Source organism: Suncus etruscus, chromosome 2 (assembly GCF_024139225.1).
Source record: "Suncus etruscus isolate mSunEtr1 chromosome 2, mSunEtr1.pri.cur, whole genome shotgun sequence".
NCBI lineage: Eukaryota > Metazoa > Chordata > Mammalia > Eulipotyphla > Soricidae > Suncus > Suncus etruscus.
In genome coordinates, this window is record NC_064849.1 from 92,157,921 (window position 1) to 92,179,680 (window position 21,760).

At 46.4% G+C, this 21,760-nt stretch overlaps 1 protein-coding gene across 1 annotated transcript in view; it reads right to left on the reverse strand.

The window, feature by feature from the left end:
• ADCY2 (adenylate cyclase 2) overlaps nucleotides 1-20,425 on the reverse strand; it is a 341,754-nt gene extending 321,329 nt beyond the window's left edge. The window contains exons 1-2 of the mRNA XM_049767904.1: nucleotides 20,198-20,425; nucleotides 835-1,032 (exon numbers count right to left, since the gene is read on the reverse strand). Of these exons, the coding sequence (XP_049623861.1) occupies nucleotides 835-1,032; nucleotides 20,198-20,425 (426 nt within the window). The remainder of the gene's footprint in view (nucleotides 1-834; nucleotides 1,033-20,197) is intronic.
• Nucleotides 20,426-21,760: the final 1,335 nt, after the last annotated feature.

Genomic DNA, 21,760 nt, shown 5'->3' on the forward strand with positions numbered 1-21,760 from the left:
CCAACCTCTGTTTGAGCCCACAACGCCCACTAAAGCTGGAAAGAATAACTGCAGAGTCCAGCCCTCTAGCTGGGAAGGAGAGATTGAGGCTTGGTGGGAGGCTTTGGCAGAGGGTGAGTGGGGGAATGCCCAACTTACACTGGCCCTGGGTGCTCCGTCACAAGGTCCGCCTGGACTCTCAGCTACAATGCACCTGGATGTCCTGTCCCTTGTCCTGAGAGTGACCCCTCCATCTGGTCCCTTCCATACAGCCTCCTCTCGAACATTCTTCTTGCTGGGCCTCTATGGTATCTCCCTGTGCAGGCTCAGCCTACAGCTCACAGGCTTTTCTTCCATCCACTTTTGGTGTCGCACCCAGCTTTTAGACCCCAACAGCTCCAGGCTCAGCCCATTCTCTGGGAGATGAGACTGATCCCCAGAGCTTTCACTGCCAGCTTGGAACTAGCAGAGTATACGCAGATCTGCGGCTTAGACCTGCACCCCCAAATACATAGACACACACACCCTAACCTATATCCCATATCTAAACCATATCTAACAGCCAACTTCTGAAGTGAGGGCATGGGGTCAGATTCATTTAGAGACATCCTAGAAGACCAGGAAACTGGGGCCAGATGAACGGAGGCCCTAAGGTATAGAGATGTGAAGACCACAGAATGGCTGTTGAATGTCAAGTACCTGGGGAGACCCAAGCCCCACTGAGCACGCCAGGAAGAAGGAGGACTTTGTCCCTCTTCCACCATCAATGATCCCAAAGTCAACCGTTAGGCCCAGTTTCCAGAACAAAGCAGACCCCTGGGAGGAAATAGATGAGCTGAGCTGGTGCCACCTTACCTGGTCCCAAGGGGAGACGGTACCTCCGAAACACATGAACAGGTACCCCATGGCCACTAGGCATATCCAGATCACCACCGAGAAGAGCCGGAGAAGCTTCTTGAACACAGACTCGATACACACGAGGATAAAGATGGCGAAGAAAATGGCCAGAGCAGTGGGGACAGTTATTAAAAATGCCACATGATCCTCGACTTCCTGTAGAGAGAAAACCACATAGAGGGAAGATTTAGTAACGCCAAATACTGAGACTTTGTGTGGTTCAACTGGTATCCATATTAATCAAGGTCAAATAGATTTATATGTTTTAGGGCTGGGGTAAGTGTGGGTCACACCTGGCTGTGCTCAGGGTTTACTCCTGGCTCTGTGCTCAGGGATCATTTCTAGAGAGAATCAGGGATCATATGGGATACTGGGGATAGAATGGGGGTTGTTGCATGCAGGTTAAGGGTCCTACCCACTGTGTTATCACTCACTCAGGCTTTAGAATAATTTCATAAGAATAAGGTAAATTTAGAAAATTTAAGTTTCCTTTTCAACAATCAAGTTTGGGAAAATCAATAAACCAGGATTAAACGTTTATGCGATCACATTTCTATTTTTTCTAATATATGGAAAACAGGGTTTTATTTGGAAGTAGAAGTAAGATCCACAGGAGGAAATTAGACTATCATTTTCTCCTCTGAATCTGAGGTTCAGAAGCCACAGAAAACTGAGGCCTCCAAATGGATTTAAACGCTTTATTTTAGAAAATCTAAAAGGTATCTCAGCCTCTAAACCAACGTGCTCTTATCTAAATGCATGATAATTGGTGTTTTAAGGGGGGCAGAGGTTCCCAGAAAAGGGTCAGATAGGATTAAATTTAGACCAGAGCGGGAACCACTCAGAAGAACGTGCCATTGGGCCAGTTTACTGTCTTGGTCCTCTGGGCTCTGGTAGCAAGAAGAAAATGGATATTTATTCTTAGCATCTCACTAATGCATATTTAAATACACTTCTGCACATTGATGCCCATGTTCTAATTCTCCCTTCCTAGCCTCACACACTCACACATATATACTTATACATACATACACACATAAACATATATATATATACTTATACACACACTCACACACCATGTAAACACAGACACACATATACACATATATACAGATACACACCCAAACACACACATACACACACTTCCAGTTCCACCCAGCATGAGCCCAGAGAAAGAGCTTCCCTGGAGCCTTTGCTTGTCCAAGGATGGGTGCAGTTTCCACTTCTGCAAACTAGTACCAGGAAGGACAGTCTCCCACCAGAGGGTTTTCAGAGGTCCCCAGGGCTGAACCCCTCAATATCTTCATGATTCTACACCATGGAATACTATGCAGCCATTGGGAAAAATGAAGTCATGAAATTGGCCTATCCATGGACTGAGTGAAATGAGCCAGAGGGAGAGGAATAGACACATACTAGACATAGAATAGTCTCATTTATCTGTAGGATATAAGAATAATAATACAGTATGGTAATAATACCCAGAGACAATACAGATGAAGATCAGGAGGACCAGCCCATGGTATGAACCTTGCCACAAAGAGCGGAGAATGCAGTTAGAGCACTAACTGCACTGACAACTACTGTGACAATGATAGTGACAGAGAAGCAGAATGCCTGTTCCAGAGACAGACGGGGGTGAGGAATACATCAGTGTTGGAAAAGTTGCACTGGGGAAGGACAGTGGACATTCTATGACTGAGACCCAACTACGAACAACTTTGTAACCAAAGTGCTTAAATAAAGAAATCATTAAAACATTTTTTGAGTTTTTTTAAATGTTTAATTTTTTATCTTTATTTAAGCACCTTGATTACAAACATGATTGTAGTTTGGTTTCAGTCATAAAAAGGACACCTCCCTTCACCAGTGAAACATTCTCCATCATCAGTGTCCCCAATTGTTCCCCCTGCCAAAAAAATAACTACAAGTCACACCTCAAAGAGCATAGAGTGTAAGTGAGGACAGAGAAGGGAGCACTAGGACAATGAGAGTCGGGAATGGTCACTCTGAATAAGAACTGGGTGCAGAAAGGAGGGAAAGGGATAGGCAAGGTACCCCTTTAGTAATAAGAGTGAAAACTATAGTGTCTAAAAGGAAAAAAAAAGGGAGAGACAGAGATAGACAGAGACAGAGAAAAAAAATATCTGTCACAGAGGTAGCAGTAAATTCTATGTGTCTTCATGCATGTGTACGCATGTATTTGTGCTCAGCACACATGTGTAAATCAGCCTCTTTCTTACCAACTATGATACAGAAACAACCACCACTTGGATCAGTCCTTTGGGGGTGAGGACACTCAGGGAAGGAAGGAGGAGCACAGGCAGAGGAGGGAGAGTTGGGTTCCAGATACAAGACTCTAGGGTGAGGGATCCCGAGGTTCAGCCCTCTCCCCAGCCCTTGAGCAGCCTGAGCAGGGCCATTTCCAACATTCTGCAAGACTGACAGACAATAGGGCCATGGGCCTGATGCTTCTTCTCTCTCTAAGGCTACATTTGTCTTCAATCCAAGAGCCCGGGGTGTGCTTCTACACTCCATGCTTCAGACCCCATCTCTGCCACATGGGAGAGGCACCCAGCATTGTGGGGGTCCCCCCCCCAGCACACACACACCCTCTTGTCACAGACATGGCACCAAAGAGACAGAAAATGTATTCAGGCACTAGTTCCTCCAAGCAAGTCCTGGAGAGAGCCCAGAGGGAGGGTCTGAGGGAGGTAGTGCTGATCAATAAACTGGACAAGACTCAGAACCCCTGGTGTTTGGGTGTTGGTTCCAACCTCTCTAAAACGAGGCCATCTGGAGTTCTAAATGGAGAATCTGGGTCTAACTTTCCAAGAATTTAGAATCAGGACACACAGCTCAGTGCAGGAACCAGATTTCAAACAGAGGCAATACAAGGCTCCTGAAAATGTCCCCTGGGGAAGTGGACAGGGGTGAGCATCCTGAGGTGGCCCTTTGGAGTCCAGCATTAGTGGACTGGGGGGACATCACTGCAGTGCTAGCTCTGAGGGCCTAGGATCCTGGGAAGAGGCCATGAGCACTGCATGAGGGGTTCTGGGGAAAAATAGCCCAGAGACCTGATGAGCCAGCAGAAAAGGCCACAGGATGATCCACTTCATAACAAATAGGGCTTGAGGCCTACTGGGATGGGGGCTCATGCTGCCTTTACATTATAACCCAAACACCCACAAATTGGGGGTCCCCACATTACACTTTGGGGATCATGCCAGATCATGCCAGCTCAGTACTGACCAGGGATTCCAGCAAGTCTGCAGGAAGGAGGGGCCTGGAGTACTGGGGTGAGCTGAGACAGCTCTCGCTCGCTCTCTCTCTCTCTCTCTCTCTCTCTCTCTCTCTCTCTCTCTCTCTCTCTCTCTCTCTCTCTCTCTCAGACCTGGGAATAACCTCTGCTTGTATGCTTGTAGGATCATCCCCAGACTGGGCTGCAGGCCCAGATGGTCATTCAGCCAAAGTCCTGAGCTGGTCTTCTCTCCTGAAGAAGGATTTCTTTGAGACAGAACAAACAGTGATTTATCCTGCATCTGCCTTTTGAACTCCAACACCAAACAAGCCTGAATATAGACTTCTCCCTCAGAAAAGAATCTTTTATTAGGGTGTCAAGGCAAGACAGTGGGGCTTTCATTACAGAAGACATAAGCTTATAAACTTCCTTCTTGCCTTGTTTCGCTGCAAGTATAGAGAGGAGGGGCCTGGGGTGCTACCTGAGTTGAAGGGATACCTCATGAAGTATTAATTAAATTAATTATAGTCATTGATTGGGGTGGATGATGGTGGATGGATAGTGAGGCCTTTCTCATTCAGCCTGGTGCCTGCACCCCCTTCCATCTGGCGGGTCTGAGGGTTCAGGGTAGTGGCGAAGAAATGACCCACAAGCAGTCAGTAGAAGTTAGGAGACATGCAGCTTTATTAAAGGCCCTAGCCACCATGTGTGGCTTCTAAGCTAACCTTTTAAGCAGGCTCCTTAAGTTGCCCTGCATCTAATCCTGTCTCTCCCCTCTGCATCCCACATCTTCTCCTGAGGCTTCTCTTGCTGCCTCTTTTGCTGAATCTCCCTCTGAATCTCCTCCTCTGTCATGAGGCAACCCCTTTGTTACCTTCTATACACCCCTCCCAGCTATGGGAGGGCCTCCCTCTCCAGGTGAGATAGGAGGAAGTTGCAGGAAGGGGTTACAATCTCAGACCCTAGATTACAGGGGTCTGCCCCCTCCAGCCCTCACAGTGGTCAGGGGTGGAGAAGAATGAAGCCATCCATTATTCTTCATGTCTAATCTCCTCAGAACTGTTGAGTTCACAAAATTCAGAAGAGAAACCACGTGGAGGGGCATGAACTCACACCAACGGAACATGACAGTTGTCCTTGTTAATCTAATTAAAACATGCTGGTGTGTCCCCAAACCTCTCCCCTTCATGGGAAAAACATTATAGGAAGAAAAGTGAGTACAAGGAGAGAGGTGGTAATGTTGGTGCCAGGATGCCTGTGATTAAATATTAAACCCATCAAATCCAAATACCCTGTTCTGAGGCATTTTAGCAAGGAGAGAGCCAGGCCTGGTGTGAGGTGAGAAGGCTCTCTCTCCCTCTCTTTCTCCTTCTCTCTCTCCCTCTCTTCCTCACTTTTCCTCTCTCCTCTCACTCTCCACTCTCTCACTTTCATCTCTCCCTCTTCTCTCTCTTTCTCTCTCTCTCTCTCTCTCTCTCTCTCTCTCTCTCTCTCACACACACACACACACACACACACACACACATTTATCAGTGACTACTTCTTCATTTCTTAAACCATTCCCATGAGGCAACCCCTCATCTGATTTTTCATTCTTTTCTCCCAACATTATGTTATTAAACCACATTTTTTTTAATTCCGAATAATCAGAAATCATCAAATGCCAAGTACTGCTGCTGCTTTTTATGTAAGCTGTGTTCTATGCAGAGTTTTGACCCGGGACAGCCCTGAGTTTGTCACAGCCAGAGCAGTACTAGGGCTGTGGGTGCTGGGTGGGGAGAGCACCGAAGTGTTCTAGACTCAGGGAAGGGCACTGAGGTGAGAGTCCCTCACTTCTGCTTCCCTGTTCTGCACTGTCCCACCAAGATTGTGTTGGCTGTGCCTTATTGCAATGAGCCCATGTGACATCCTCAGCATTAATGTAGTTCAGGGCTGCAAATGGTCCTAAAAGGCTTCACTGGATTTCCCCCCCCCCCAAATATCACATTGAGATGTAGTAATTATTTCTACAGGAATTTCTGTTCATTCATAGATAATGTTTTCCTGCATTTCTTATCTACATGCTAAATCAGAACACTTATTTAAATAAGGTCTTCTTTGTTTATTTGTTTTGTGGGTCACAAAATACAATGGAATAGAAATTTCTGACTAAAATTTACTAATGCAATAAATCAAGACTTAAAAATGAAGATATACCATATACATGGGTAGTAAGACATAGCCGTTCAGTTATTCCCCAATCAATCTACAATTCTACAATCTAAAATCAAAACTCTACCAAGTCATTTCATAGATATTAGCAAACTGGTTCACTCTAAATTTTACATGTCCTTTCAGTAGGAATGAAAATCATGTGACTGTGATGGAAAATGATAAAAAGGCTTCTTTAAAACATAAAAATAGGGGCTGGTGAGACAGCATGGAGGTAGGGCATTAGTCGTGCATGTAGAAGGACAGTGGTTTGAATTCCAGCATCCCATATGGTCCCCCGAGCCTGCCAGAAGTGATTTATGAGTGTAGAGCCACATTCTTGAGCACTGCTGGGTATGACCCCAAAACTAAAAAGAAATAATTAGATAAAAATAGAAATAACATCTGAGCCAGCAATTCTGTCCCTTTGAACTCATCCAAAGACAATTAAAAACATGAGTTCAGGTCTAGCAGGAGAAGGTTTGGCAAGCCCACGCCATGCTGGAGGCCTGCTTGGCCAGGCCTAGGGGGGGGTGTGGGACTTGGGTAACCCCAGCACCCCTCTGCCGCCTTGCTCCAGATCTCCAGGGCTTCCCCGGGCCACACGCCTGGGCAAGCCGGTGAGTTGGGTCCCTTGGTGGAGCTTGAAGGTACCCTAGGCCTTCCCCCACTATCCATGCGGCTCCTTAGGGAGGGTCTGGGTGGGGCTCTGAACCTCTGGTCTCCCAGCTTCTTGAAGGATCTCTCCTTCCTGGGAGCCGGGAGTCTAGCAGGAGGAGCTTTGGCTGGCATTGGTAATCTCTGTCCAGTCTACATTCTCAAAATCGCGCGGGGGCTATTGCCCCCGCGCGCACAAGAAACATTAATAGTACTCTCACAAGAAACATTAATAGTACTCACTATCATTGAATTATGTTTTTATGTATGCAGAATGTCCATTTTGTACTCTGCCCTTTTGCATACCCCTTCATAAGTTCATATTTCTCTTTAACTTCTTTAACTCCTATCATCATTACTCCTTTTTTACCCTTTCTAACTTAAGTACTGTTGAGTCCTAATTCACAGACCAAAGTGGTGCCCTAGAGTTAACACCCACCCAACTATTTTAAAAGGCATAAAAATGACGCATATCTTTTCAACATTTTATGGGTGTTTTCTTTGACTGCTATAACTTTTGCTAAATACTTTCTTATACAGTGATGATCCCCCCCATGTTTTTTATCTTCTCTTTGTGAACTGCTCAATATGGAATTTGGTGTGAAAGAACGCCTCAGTTTAATACTTATGTTTGAACCAAGTCATGGGTCTTGTTGGAAATGTTCTTATGCCCCCATATATCTGATAGCACCACGTGGCTTTATTACTTGTTTGCGTAGGCACACTAACATGGGAAAATACTATACATACCAATAAGTTCTTATCTAATAGAAATGGGAACACACAAATCTTGTAGTGCAATGAGACCTTACACCCTGAACATTGACATAAAGACCTGGCACAGGCCTCAGAAGAATGGGCATTCTCCATTTACCCCTTGATCTACAGAAGACATTTACAAAACATCCAAGGTTGTATATAACATCACCCGGAGGCATTCCTGTACCAGGGACGACCCTACAGCTGCTCTGACATCGATCTACTCAAAAGAGACATCCCTTAACACTGAGAAGACAACAAGAACAATGACCTGCTTACTGGACAGGGCTTGCTGTATTGCCCCTTTATGGTGAGGTTTGTCTATAACATCACCTGGAAGCAATCCTCTACCACGGAAGACCCTACCACTGCTCAGACATTGTCCTGCTCAAAAGAGACTTCCCTTAACACTGAGAAGACTTAACAACAACAACCTGCTTACAGGACAGGGCTACCTGCATTCCCTTTTCATGGTGAGGTGAAATGAGAAGGCACTTCACATCATGACTTCAATGTAGGACATGCAGATTCCAGAATCTTTAATACAGAAACATGAGACCGACAACTGAGACTGTGTGATAAGTGTGTTGGCGCTACGGACAATGTCTTGGAGCGAACTATAACTTTCCTGAGGCCTAGAGCTGGTCTTATGCCAGGAAACTTCAGGGGTAGGATCTCTTTGTATTTAGGCCAAGGCTATTCCTTTCCATGCCTCTCATATTTTGGTGGGCCTATGCAAACAACAATTGCCACTCTATGCAAACAACAATTGCCACTCTAACACCGTTTTTACTGTGCTCCTTTGACTCTAATCCTTAAAACACACCCACTTAAAATTTGAGGTTAACTTAAGCTAATAGGCATGTACATGGAAATGTAAAAAATACTATGCCTCTAATGTTTAAGGAGTTACGTAAGTTTGATGGCTTTAGATTGCCTTGTGTGCTGTTAAGAAATATTATAATGTGCTACAATCTGGGGACTTGAGGGACAAAGTAATTGCACATGGATTCTGTTTTATTTATCTTAACTTTCTTTGGTGAAAGTTCAAAGTTAAGATATCAGCAAGGGGACTTCTTCTGATAATTATGTTATGGGTGATTGTCCTTCCACTGTAACTTTACCTTATCCTCTTTCTTTGCATCTTTTGTTCTCATAATTCATAATAAAAAATTATAAAACTGAAAAAAAAAACATGAGTTCAGAGTGAGAATGTCAAAGCTACATACCTGCTGACCTCAGTCCTATGCATATCAAAAAGAAGCAAAGAAAGGAATCGAACAATTCCCAATGGGAACATACTGAGACATGACCAAGAACTGAGACTAAGAGGGTCTGAGATGGGGAGTAGACCTTGGAACAGGAGTGTTGTGATTCTGCAGTGGAACTGGGGTTAACACATCAGAGATAGATTGTATAGATGGTATATATATATATATATATATATATATATATATATATATATATATATATATATATATATATATATATATATATATATATGATATATATACGGTAGAAATAAATACCCTGCATACACCTTTGAGGATCCCTCCTGGACTCATTAACTATGGCAAGGAAGCCAAGTACTTGCACAGAGAGGCCACATAGGGGTTCCAAGAACAGAAGGGACCAAAGCTTAGTGGTGAGTGAGCCAGGACCTCCAGATATGCAGGAGAGCCCATCAGGGAACCAGGCCCTTATGGTACAGTTATCACTGAGGGGTGTCATGCCCGTTCCAGACCAAATCCTGGACTTGAGAGGAAATTGAAGGTGGTGGGACTTTTTCATCACTGGTAGCTATGATGTATTTCATGCAGCAATAGAGGATGAGAATATTTACTCCAGCCAAAAAAAAGAGAAAAAAAAAAAAAGAAAAGAAAGGCAGGGGTGAGCTTCTCCCAAAGAGCAGTGAGCAGGTAAGTGAGAGAGGATGAAAATATTCCTCTCTGACCCATAGAGCCATTGAAGGACACAAATTCTGGAGCACACCTTTCTTTCAAATTCCCAAGCAACTTCCAGGGCTGAGTCTTCTTGAGATTCACTTCAGATGCAGCTCAAGGGCCAGAGAGATAGTTTAGTAGGTAGAGTGCCCGCCTGGTATGTGGCAATCTCAGTAGGTATATGGTCCCCCTAGCACTTTTCAAAGTGATCCCTGAGCTCAGATCCAGGAATAACTCCTGATCACAGCCAAGAGTGACCCACAAAACAAATAAACAAACAAGACCTCATTCAAATAAAATAGAAAGCTTTTTGGATATTAAAAATTTGGAGTTGTTTTTATAGCATAAGCTAATAATATGTTGTGATACTCTAGATAATGGAGAATGAAAATAAATGCAATAGAAAATACATTATAATAAAAATAAAGAATAAAGGATGGTTGCTGAAATCAAAAGATACATATTCATGATACTATGACATAGGAAAAGAAGCATATAAAACAATACATTAAATACCAAGCCAAGATTATGCATGTCAAATGTTCAAATGAAAACTGTATTAGCAAGTAAATGCCATTAAAATGAGAATCTAGATGAAATGCAAAGTGTCCTAGAAAAACACGTACTTGAAACTGGCTCCGAAATAAAATCAGAAAAGCTATACATTATGATTATGACAAAAACTATTCATGTGGAAATCAAAACTCTCCCTACAAAGAATGTGAGAATAATGAGTCCATTTATTTCCTAAGAAAATTCTTTCGACGTATTTCCAACATAATAAAAAAATTGATAAGGCTGGAAGGAAGGCATACTCAGTGCCTTTTATCACAAAGAAGGCAAAACTTTAATTAAGAAAAATACAGTTTGAGAAAAAAATACCCCCCCCCCCCCAGCTTGCCTGGAATGATCCTTGAGTGCAAAGGCAGGAGAAACCCTTGAACATTGCCAGGAGTAATTTCTGAGCACAGAGCCAGGAGTAACCACACTTCTGAGTGTGGCCCAAAAACAAAAAACAAACAAGCAAACAAACAAAAAAAATCCCAGAATATTTTAAATTTATTTCACCAATGTATTTATTGCTAACTATTAGAATGTAGCCCATTAGTGTCCTTTTATAAGAGATAATGATAGCTGAGCAGTTCTTGGGAATATATAGATTGTTTAATAACAGAAAACTTATAGTTATTGTTCTTTACATTATCTTTGTTTTATATTATATATATTATTTTATATTAGAACTTATATTATTTTTGTATTTTTTTATATTTTTATATAGAAATAAATATCCTTTTTTGCTAGAAAACAACTAACACATCAATGACCACCTCAATTTTATAAAAATCCAACACCTGATGACATTTACATTATTTGTATTGGGGAAATGTTGGGGCTACATCCAGCTTTAGGTGGGGTGTCTCCTAGTAGAACTCAGGAGACAGTACCTTGAGAACCAGCAAATAAACCTTCCTAACCTTCAGACAACATGATTACAGAATCAGCATTTCAGTCACAAATAGTAAAAGTAATGTGGCCTGTTTTAGAGCCCTGGGTGTGATCCCTGGTGCCACAAAGAGAGAAAGAAAAAGATAGCAAGTTGTTTCAATTAAAAACACCATGAAAATTATGTTTTATAATAACAGAACATTATGTAAAAAATAGTATGCTATTTTATAACAGCAACAACAAAAACAGAAATAGTATATTTTTTAAAATCACTTATAGTAAACAACAAACTTATAGTAAACTACAAATGTGAAATATCTTTCTAGAGTAAAAAGTGAGAACAGCAGGAGAAACTTGTAAAACTTGAAACACAAGAAAATGGAAACACCACCTGTGCTAATAGACTACTGTCATGAAATATCAATGTCCAGCAAAAAAATCCGTAGTTTGGTCCAACAATCTAATACCCATCACCAAGCACTCCTATATACTGACATGAAAAATGTGGGTGAAAAAAATTACTATAATAGATCAGTACAGGGGAAAGGGACAGAGAAACAGACAGAAACAGAGAGTACAGCAGGTATAGTGCTTGCCTTGCATGCAGCTGACCCTAGTTCAATCCCAAAGCTCTATGAGATGAGTGGAGTGTGTACCGGGAGTTATCTCTGAGCATAGAGCCATGAGCACAGACCTGTGAGCACAGACCTAGGAGTAATCCCTGAATAGCACTGGGTGAGATCCCAAAACAAAACAAAGAACAAAAGATGAGGAAAATCTAGTCTCCACAAGAGAAAAACCACGAAGTGGGCACCTATGACATGTTTAATATGCTCCCACAGAGGATGTATGTGTGAATGTGCCAGAAAATGAGACTAACTTTGCATATGAAGTTGGCTCCTAACAATGGGTAGGGGGAGGTTCAAATATGCCAGTGAGGATATTCGAGTTAGGACCCAGGCACAGGGTTTATTTCAGCGTAAAAACAGAAGCCAACCAGGCAGAAATCAAAGAAGACAGCACTGCAAAGTCAAATACTAATCCAATTAATCAAAGGATAAACCTTGCTCCAAGAGGCTGAAGTCCACATCTGAAAAATGCGATTATGTGTGTTTAGTGAAGCTGCTAGGCCAGTGACATGAGAGGACGAGGCATCAGATTCTGAAAACATGTCTCAGGTCGCTGACAGGGTCAGACTCTCATCCCACATCACCTGACTTCTTCATCCTTGGATGTTTACATGAATGCTTTTACTGGTTCTGGTGATGAGCTAGTTTAAAATAGTGTGTGTGTGTGTGTGTGTGTGTGTGTGTGTGTGTGTGTGTGAGAGAGAGAGAGAGAGAGAGAGAGAGAGAGAGAGAGAGAGAGAGAGAGAGAGAGAGAGAGAGAGAGAGAGAGAGAGAGAGAGAGAGAAATTGTCTGCCCCAAAGGCAGAGGGAGGGCAGGAGAACTAGGGACATTGGTGGTGGGAAATGTGCCTGGTGAAAGGTTTTGGACATTGGATAACTAAAATTCAATCAGGAACATTTTTTTCCTTTGTTTTTGGGCCACACTCAGAGGCACTCAGGGGTTATTTCTGGCTCTGAACTCAGAAATCACTCCTGGCAGGCATAGGGGACTAAATGGGATGCTGAGAATCAAACCTGGGTTCATCCCAGGTTGGCCGCATGCAAGGCAAACACCCTATCCTCTGTGCTGTCGCTCCAACCCATGGAACAATTTTGTAATTGTAAAAAATAAAACTGTATTATGAATAACCTGTAGTCACTGTGTTTAAATAACGTAATTAATAAAAATTTAAAAGATGCTGACTTAGTGAAAACTGCATATTAAAATATTAAAAGAAAAAATATAAAATGAAAACCAAAAATAACTTTCTTTTCTTAGCCATGTGTCCAGATCACTAGTACCTTAAAATTTTGATGATTTGGCTCTTGAGTTTTTACTTTTAAAAAATAAAGTGAAGGGGCTGGAGTGACAGAACATCGGGGAGGGTTTACTTTGCATGTGGCTGACCTAGGTTGGCTCCCAGGCATCCTATATGATCCCCTCAGCCTGCCAGGAGTAATTTCTGAGAGCAGAGCCAGGAGTAACCCCTGAGCATTTCTGGGTGTGGCTTTAAACCAAAATAAAGTAAAATAAAATAAATCAGAACATGTAAAGCACATCCACCATCATTCAGCTTTAGAGAGTGGTTGAGAGAAGAAAGCAGGGTAACACCTCTCTGAGCCCCAGCTGATCCTCCTCCGACAAGCCCAGTCCTGGAGGAAAGTAACAGTAAGGCTCTGTCACAAGGAGCAGCCGCCCCAATCCACAGCTTCCTGACGTCCAATCCCCATCGGAGGCAGCGGGGACAGCCACCTGGGTGCTGCGGTTATTTATAGGTTCTTCCGAGGCCATAATAACCACCTTGTGAACTGCTCGCAGGAGCCTGCCTGTTGTTCTCCATGTTCCTTGGCTTCTAATCGATCAATTATCCACTCACCATATTTCAGACGCATAAAGAATGGAAAATCCTCATCTCAAACCCTTTATTTTTACTTTATTTTATTATTGGGTTATTATGGGCTTTTAGGCCACACCCAGCAGTGCTCAGGGTTTTCTCCTGGCTCTGCAACTCAGGGAATCATTCCTGGCAGGCTCAGGGGACCCTATGGGATGCCGGGCATCGAACCTAGTTTGGCTGTGTGCAAGGCAAAATGTGCTATAGCTTCTGCTCCAGCACTTTATTTTTTAAAGCAAGACACACTTGGGGCCTTCTGTACCCCAATTAGCAATCAGGAAAGTGAATCTTTTCTCCTTCTGGGCACAGTCCTTTAGAGCCCTGGATTGAGGTTGCTCATTGAGATAAAGCTGCTCAGAGGTTTAACAAGTCAATCTGGAGGGTCTATACCTGCCTCAGTGTAGTGTGGTTCCAGACTCTAAGGAGAAAGATAGTCTCCCAAAGGCAGGCTTGTAAAGCCCATCTCCTCCCAGCCTCTCCTCCTTTCCTTCTCAGGGATTTCCAGTGCACACCAGGCCCCAGCTAAATCTGGTCCCCTTCCACCAGACAGGAACTGTGCTCACCTCCCATGCACACCTCAAGCACCAAACAGAACTGCATGGTGGGTGTCAAGATCCTAGCTTGACCACAAAGAACCAGGTGGGAAGTATCGGGTGATCAGTCTTGGTACAAAGCTCACAATGTGGAAACTCAGAAGATCCAAATTATAAAATCAGCCCACAAGCTGTATCTCCAACCCCAGATGAACTAGTCTAGAGAAGAGTTGAGCATGAAATAATCCAGGCCAGGCTGAGAATAAAACACGTATATCTGATAATCTTCTATCTCATATGGAAAGCCCACTGCCTGCCAGAACTATCTTTTTTATTTATTGTTTAATTATTTTTATTTATTTGATTTTTGGGTCACACCTGGCAGCGTTCAGGGGATTACTCCTGGCTCTACGCTCAGAAATCTGCTCATGACAGGCTCGGGGGTGGGGTGGGGTGGGGGGGGGGACCATATGGGATGCCGGGATTCAAACCACCATCCTTCTGCATGCAAGGCAAGCTCTACCTCCATGCTATCTCTGGCCTCAGAACTATCTTTTTTATTGAGTACAGAAACCTTCCCCAGATGGGTAAATAAGAACAGAATAAGTTCAGATAGCTCAGGCTATCCTGAGCCAGTCACATTCATATTTATATGTAAGACAATCTCTTTGAGGTAAAACCAAGTTGTAAACAAATAGATACATAGGAACCAGGGATGATATTTGTTTGGGTAAAATTAGGTGTAACTTAACACCAAATGAGCAGTAATTTGGATCTAAATAACATGTCCAAATGTTAGTGCTAGAAAATGTTAATCCTGTCAAGGTGTGATAAAATGAAGCCCTCCATGTTCTTTCTATCTTTATTTGGGGACAAGTGCACCATGCCTGACTGTGCTCAGGGCTGACTCCTGGCTTTGTGCTCAGGGATCCCCCTTGGAGAGATGTAGAGGTCCCTAGGAGTGCGGAACCCAGATCTGTGCCTAGTAGGCATCTTCCTGGGCTGTCCTATTTCACTAATAGAGATTCTTCTAATCTTTTTTATTTTAAATAACCAGTTTTCAGCACCACATTGATTCTCTAATGCAAATGCTTTTCTTGCTTTCATATCAGATCCTTAACATCTTAGCACTGTTTAGTTTTTGCCTGAAATACATCCACAGGAAACCTCACCATTAAGGACCTTCTGTGATAAAAATACCAATACCAATCTGTGGCACAAATACAATAATACCAAGTGACCCGTAAAGTCACTTTTTTCAGGGCCTGAATGTGCTGAGAGAAATTCTGTCATCAATTAATCACACTTAACCTAAAAGGTGAGACAGACAGCTAGCTCCCCAATAATCATGGGGTTCATGGTGCTAGCCAAGAGTCTTGAGGATCTTCCTGGTAATTGCAAGGAAAAGTCCTCCCATATATTTCACTTATGTTGCCGTGGTTAAGATTATTAGAAACAGGCAGAGCTAAGCTGCCTGACCTGAGAACTAAGGGAAATTCAGTTTGTGAATTAAGGCCAGATTGAAGCCCGGTGTGTGAGCACAAGGCTTACATTTTGTAAGAGAGTTCAGAACTCTGGAGATGTGCCAGCTCCCAAGAAAGCTTCCTGTCAAGAGATACCCACAATGCTAATGCCCAGGGTCACAGGCAGGCGAGCACCCAGAGAAGGTTGCTGGTTGCAGTTGGAGCCACAGCTCTAAGAGGAGACAACGAGCTGGGGTAGAGAGCTGGGGTGAGAGCATGTGTGTGCCCTCTGCCCTTCGGGGCCACTAACACCAGCACAAAGCAGTGAACCAGGGCTAAGGAACCCCTGCAGTGTGGCAGAGGCCACCCAGGGGTGTGCCTAAGAGGCACCTGGTAAGCTCAGCGAAGCTGGAAGGAAGCACAGGTCTTGTCCTAGGAAGGGTTTGAGGCCAGCAGATTCTGACCATCTCCAGTTCTCTCATCTTACCGACCATCACAGCCCCAACACAGCCGAAGAATGGACAACCTTCCAAAGAGTGATCACAATCAACTGGAACTGGGCATCACTGTTGGGGGGCTGGAGAGATAGTCCAGTGAGGAAGGAGACTGAACACTGTTCAATCCACAGTACCCCATATGGACTCCTAAGCCCAACCAGGAGTGAAGCCTGAGCAGAGTTGGAGTTAAGCCCAGAGCACTGCCAGGTGTATCCAAAATATAAGCAAGTAGCTATCAGAAACATTACGTAAAATAAGATCTTTTGAGCTAGAGAGATGTCTTTCACATCTCTTATTACCATGTACTATCATTGCTGGTTTATTTTGTATTCATAGCTGAGATTGTTCATCTCTAGGTAGGCCTAATTTAGAAATGCCACTTTCCGGGGCTGGAGTAGTAGCACATCGGTAGAGTGTGGCTGACCCAGGACAGATCTAGGTTTGATCTCTGGCATCCCATGTGGTCCCCCGAGCCTGACAGGAGAGATTTCTGAGCACAGAGCCAGGAGTAGCCCCTGAGCACCGCCAGGTGTGGCCCAAAAAAACAAACAAAAACATTGCCATTTTCTCATGGGGATGTTCATATAGGTGCAACTTAGTGTGTTATCAGGTTTGGTGCTGTTTGATGTTCGGTGCCCCCTTGAGAGTCATCAGAAAATATGGGGGTGGAGCTATAGAAGTTTGATTTATAATCATAAATCAAGGGCAGAGCAATAGCACAACCAGTAGGAAGTAAGCAATAAAGCAAGATCATGAAATGCCAAGTTGGGATTTATTTTTTTAGGATGAGGAAAGTACTTTGACAATTACTTTGACTTAAGTGCCATCATGACCTGACACAAGAATTATGTGAAATCCAGTTTGTGAATAAAGCCAATTTGGGGCCTAGTGTGTGAACACAAAGCTTACATTTTTTAAATAATAGAGCTCAAATGCCTTCATGCAGAAACATGTAAGTAACCCAAACAAACACAAGCAACAACCAAAACCTTAAAAAATAAACCTGATACTTGAATCATTTTGTCATACCAATATTACAAGAAATTATAGATATGAGGGAAGATAACCGTCTACCACAAACACTGGTGGAAGTCTCAGGAAATTCAAAATCGGGCAGATTCAGGGCAAGAAGGAATCGGGCCAAGATTTCAGGCAGCAAAAATAGATCTTCCCAACTCCTGAGTTTGTCAGGGCCTCACTGTTCTGGAGAAGAGTTGGAAGGTAGAAAGCGGTGCCAGCCAGAGTCATTTCCATCTCTCTGGGGACAACCTTCCTCTCAGCTCTCTCCACAGGAATGAGGTGCTACAAAGCCCCTTCTATCTTTGACCATCAGGAGCACAGTTCTTGGAGCATTTCAAGACTGTTGATGACCCAGAAAAAAAATGGAAACAATTATCCAATGCTCCCAGTTAGAGGGGATCCAGTTTCCAATCCACCTGTCACTCATTCCTGATCCCCTAGACGCCCCCCTAAAGGGGACCTTCCAGCTATTCACTCTCTGATTCTAGAACATTCCAGAGCAGTCAGAACCTGCACAACTACTGCCAAGAATAAGACCCCTTCCTTTGCATTAGGGACCCTCTGCTGACCTATCTTTCTGCCAAGGGGGAAAATGGGCTTTTATCTGCTTAAAACGATTTAGCCAGGGGCCAGAACGATGCACAGTGGGTAGGACATTTGCCTTGCACAGGGAAGACCCGAATTTGATCCCCAGCACCTCATATAGTCTCACAAACCTTCCAGGAGTGATTTCTGAGTGCAGAGCCAGGAGTAACCACTGAGCATTGCTGGGTGTGGCCCAGAAAGTCAAAATTAATTAATTAAAAATGAAAATAAAATAAAATTATTTAGCAAATGTGGAAATGATTAATTCATTAGAAAAGATTAAGATGGAGACTTTTGGGGGGGCCACACCCAGTGACGCTCATGGGTTACTCCTGGTTATGCACTAAGAAATTGCTCCTGGCTTGGGGGACCATATGGGATGCTGGGGGGTCAAACCTTGGTCTGTCCTAGGTCAGCCACATGCAAGCATGCAAGGCAAATGCCCTACCGCTGCGCCACCATTCTGGCCCCGAGACTTTTTTTTTTAAAGGCAACCCCTCCACCATTAATTGACATTCGAGATGAAACCTAAAAGATTTGCAGAAAGAAACAGTAAAGGCACAAAAGTCAAAGTCAGATGCACGGGATTGAATCCCCAGCACCCTTAGTACCACTAAGAGTGATGCCTGCAGAGCGAGGAGTGAAACCTGAGTACCGCTGAGTGTGTTCCCCCCCCGAAATAAAAATAAACAAAGCATAGTCTAGGCAAATCAGACACACCCCTTCAACCTGAGCTGGGCTGTCTCAGAAACTCTCAAACCCCTCCTTTTGGGTTGGAAACCCAAGTGACGTGGGCAGTAATGGGGAGGCAGAAATGTCACCAGTGATTTCAGTGTATTAATGGCGCTATAAATAGTCATCACCTGCCCCTCCTTTCCATTTAGTCAGAAGGGTTTGGGTTACAGACGCCAAAGAACCTTAGGCACAAATGCCCTTGGCGGCGGACTTGTCCCGAGCGAAGCTGACATGTTTTCTATCCCCTCAAGAGGAGCAAGCAAAGGTAATGGTTGTCGAGAGCCACTTGCCATGAGAAGGAGCGAGGCCTCCCCACCAGAGCTTTATGACCCCCAAAGTGAAGCGATGAAGGTTGCCTTGGAGCAACCTAAGCAAGTGCTCAGGGGGCGAGGCTTCTCCGTGCATGAGGGCCGAGTGACTCAGAGATCTCTACCCTAGTGGTCCCTGCTCTCCTCTTCCCTAATTCCAGCAGAAGACAACAGAATTAGGAGGATGAGGAGGGAGGGGCAGCCATTTCTTTGCAAGAGCCAGCAGGATACCAGGGTTCCACGCACTAGCCCAGCACCATCTGGCCGGGGAGAGCTGACACCCATTGCCAAATGCCAAGGCCAGCTATTTTGCACACTTTGTGAAATAAAAGCGAAAGCGCATTTATTGGCTGGGGAACACAAATACGGTGCCTATTTATATTCTAAGCTAAAAAAAAAAAATAGCGCCTGGTGGTGGTGGCATCCTCAGATCAACACTCCTGGCGCCTCTTCCCGCTCCTGCTCCCCCGGTTTGCTCGCAGGGTCCTGCTAGATAATCGATGCGCGCTGGGGACGCAGAGCATGGAGGGGCAGAAGTTTGTGCCACCCCTCCGGGGGGGGGGAATAGAGAGAGAGGAGAGAGAGAGAGAGAGAGAGAGAGAGAGAGAGAGAGAGAGAGAGAGAGAGAGAGAAGAGAAGAGAAGAGAAGAGAAGAGAAGAGAAGAGAAGAGAAGAGAAGAGAAGAGAAGAGAAGAGAAGAGAAGAGAAGAGAAAAGAGAAGAGAAACAGCAAGAAGCTGCTGACCACTATCTCCACTATATCCAGATTTCCCTTCCCTGCCCAGTGGAGCCATCCAGGGACTTCAGGGGAAAAAAAAATCCATTGGCGAACTGACATCAACCCTTCGGAGTCTCATTCTGTGCCCTGTGGCAAAAGAACCCCCCTCCCCCCAACCCATAAACTACAGGAGACCCGTGTCCCCACATTCCTCTCTGGGGGCAAACAGGAGAGCAAGGCAAAGCTCCCTTGCAAAGGCTCCGGACTTGCAGTCTCGCTCGCCCCGTGCTCCGCGGGACGAACCCCACGAACGCACAGCATGGAGGGGAAGTCAAGACGCGTCCAGGGCCGGTTTCCCCCCGTGGAACCTCCTCCGCTGGGCGCTTCAATGTAGGCAGCCCAGCCGGGAAGGTCCCACGCAGCTCTCCAGCCCCAAGAGATCACGAATCCCCTTGCGCGCGCGCGGGCGCTCCCGAGTGGGTAGGCGGGGAGCGCCTTGGAGTTTACCCAAGGGGGCGCAGAGAAGGGGGAACCCCGAGGTCCCCGCTGAGCAAGCACCCCCGGAGTGAGCACCTGGCAAGTTCATCCCAGACTGAGAGCGCCTTTCCGGGAAACTTTTCTCTGTCCCCCACCCTCTAGTGCCAAGGCCCGAGCTGCGGGTGCGAGAGAGAGAGAGTGCAGCCTGGAGCAGCAGGGTCGGGTCCCCTTCTGGGCAGCCACTCACCAAGCGCAGCGCGAAGAAGACGGCGAGCAGGGCGAGGCAGGCGCCCATGACGATGAGCAGCAGGAAGACGATGAGGGGGTGCTGCTGGCTCATGCAATAGTAGGACTCATACAGCCAGTCCCGGGACCGCCGCAGACCCTCGCCGCCGCCGCCCGCCGCCGCCGCCGCTGCCGCCGCCTCGGCGCGGTCCCGCAGGTAGCGGCGGCGCCGCATCGCCTCCTGCCACATCGGGCCGGCTCGCGGGGCGCCCGGCGGGGCTGCGCCGCCAGCACCCCCGCCTCCTGGCCGCCGCCTGGCCGGCCCCGCTGCTACCCGCTCCGGGAGCTGCGCGCCGGGGCCTCGGGGGCAGCTGGCGGCGTCGTGGCCACGGCCGCCGCGCGCGCGGGAGGGAGGGACATAGGGAAGGAGGGACACAGAGAGGGGCGGGGGCGGCCGGGGCCCCTGGGCCCGCCTCTCCCCCCTTAATCCGACCCCCCCAGCACCGGCCTCCGCCCACCGACGCCCCGAGTTCCCTCCTCCCGGTCCGCGCGCCCTCACCTCCGTGCCACTCCGGTGGGGCGCCTAGGGCACATTCTGGGGAGCTCCTGGCGCCTCCCCCAGCCTTCTAGCTTTCCTCCCAAAGATTAGGGTCCTAAGCGCAGTAGCGCCATGGAGCCTTTGGCACCCCGGTCACCCCTTAAGTCGGCTGCGGGGGTGGCTGGAGGTTCCCCCCGGCTGTTTTCCATTATCTGGGAGACGGGAGCACACCGGTTCTTGTACACCGCTAGTCGGAGCGCAGCGGGCACTATCTTTATACTTAAGTGGAAGGGCTCAGAGAGCCTCGTTCTCCGGGACCCCCACGCCTTTAGTGCCAGGGGGTCCCCGTTTTCCTCCATCCCTGCGTAGCGGGAGTGGGGACTCTCGCCTTCGTCCTCAATGGTTTAGGGGGCTGCAGAGCGCGCAGCGGGAAAGGCACCGTGTAGGGAGAGGCAGCCAGAAGCCAGAAGCCGAGGTGTGGGGTTGACAGGGTGGGGATGATGGAACCTGGAACCCGCGGTCCTCCAGGTCCTGGGAGCCTCCTAGCGTGCTCCCCACACTTTAGGCTGGAGTCCCACTTCAGAGGCAACCGCTGGGCGTGCTTTTCCATCTGGAGGGAGTCCTGGATCGCCATCCGCTGCAGAGGGCGTGGGGTGGCAGCAGGGAGCGTGCCTGGCACGCTCCAGACTCAGGTCCATTTAAGGGGACTGGCTGGGCGCGGTTCAGGGTCGGTGTCCGTTCCCCGAGACCCACAAATCACACCGGATCCCGGATCGCGGGCCGCACCCGCGGCACTGCGTCTTGCTCGATCCTGACCCAGCCCAGGAGCTCACAGTCCCGGATCCTTCCCGGACCGCGGCGGCCGCTCCTGCGCGCCCTCTGGGTGAGCCCCGAGCACAAGCCGGCCGGGTTTGCGGGCCGGAGAAGCTGCTCCGCTCCGGTGAGGGAACCCGGGCTGCGACCAGACACGTGTCGGGGAGAGGGAGGCTGGGCTCCGGGTGTATTTTGGGGACCCCTGGTCTATGGCAGAAGGGCCTGCGGCGCGGC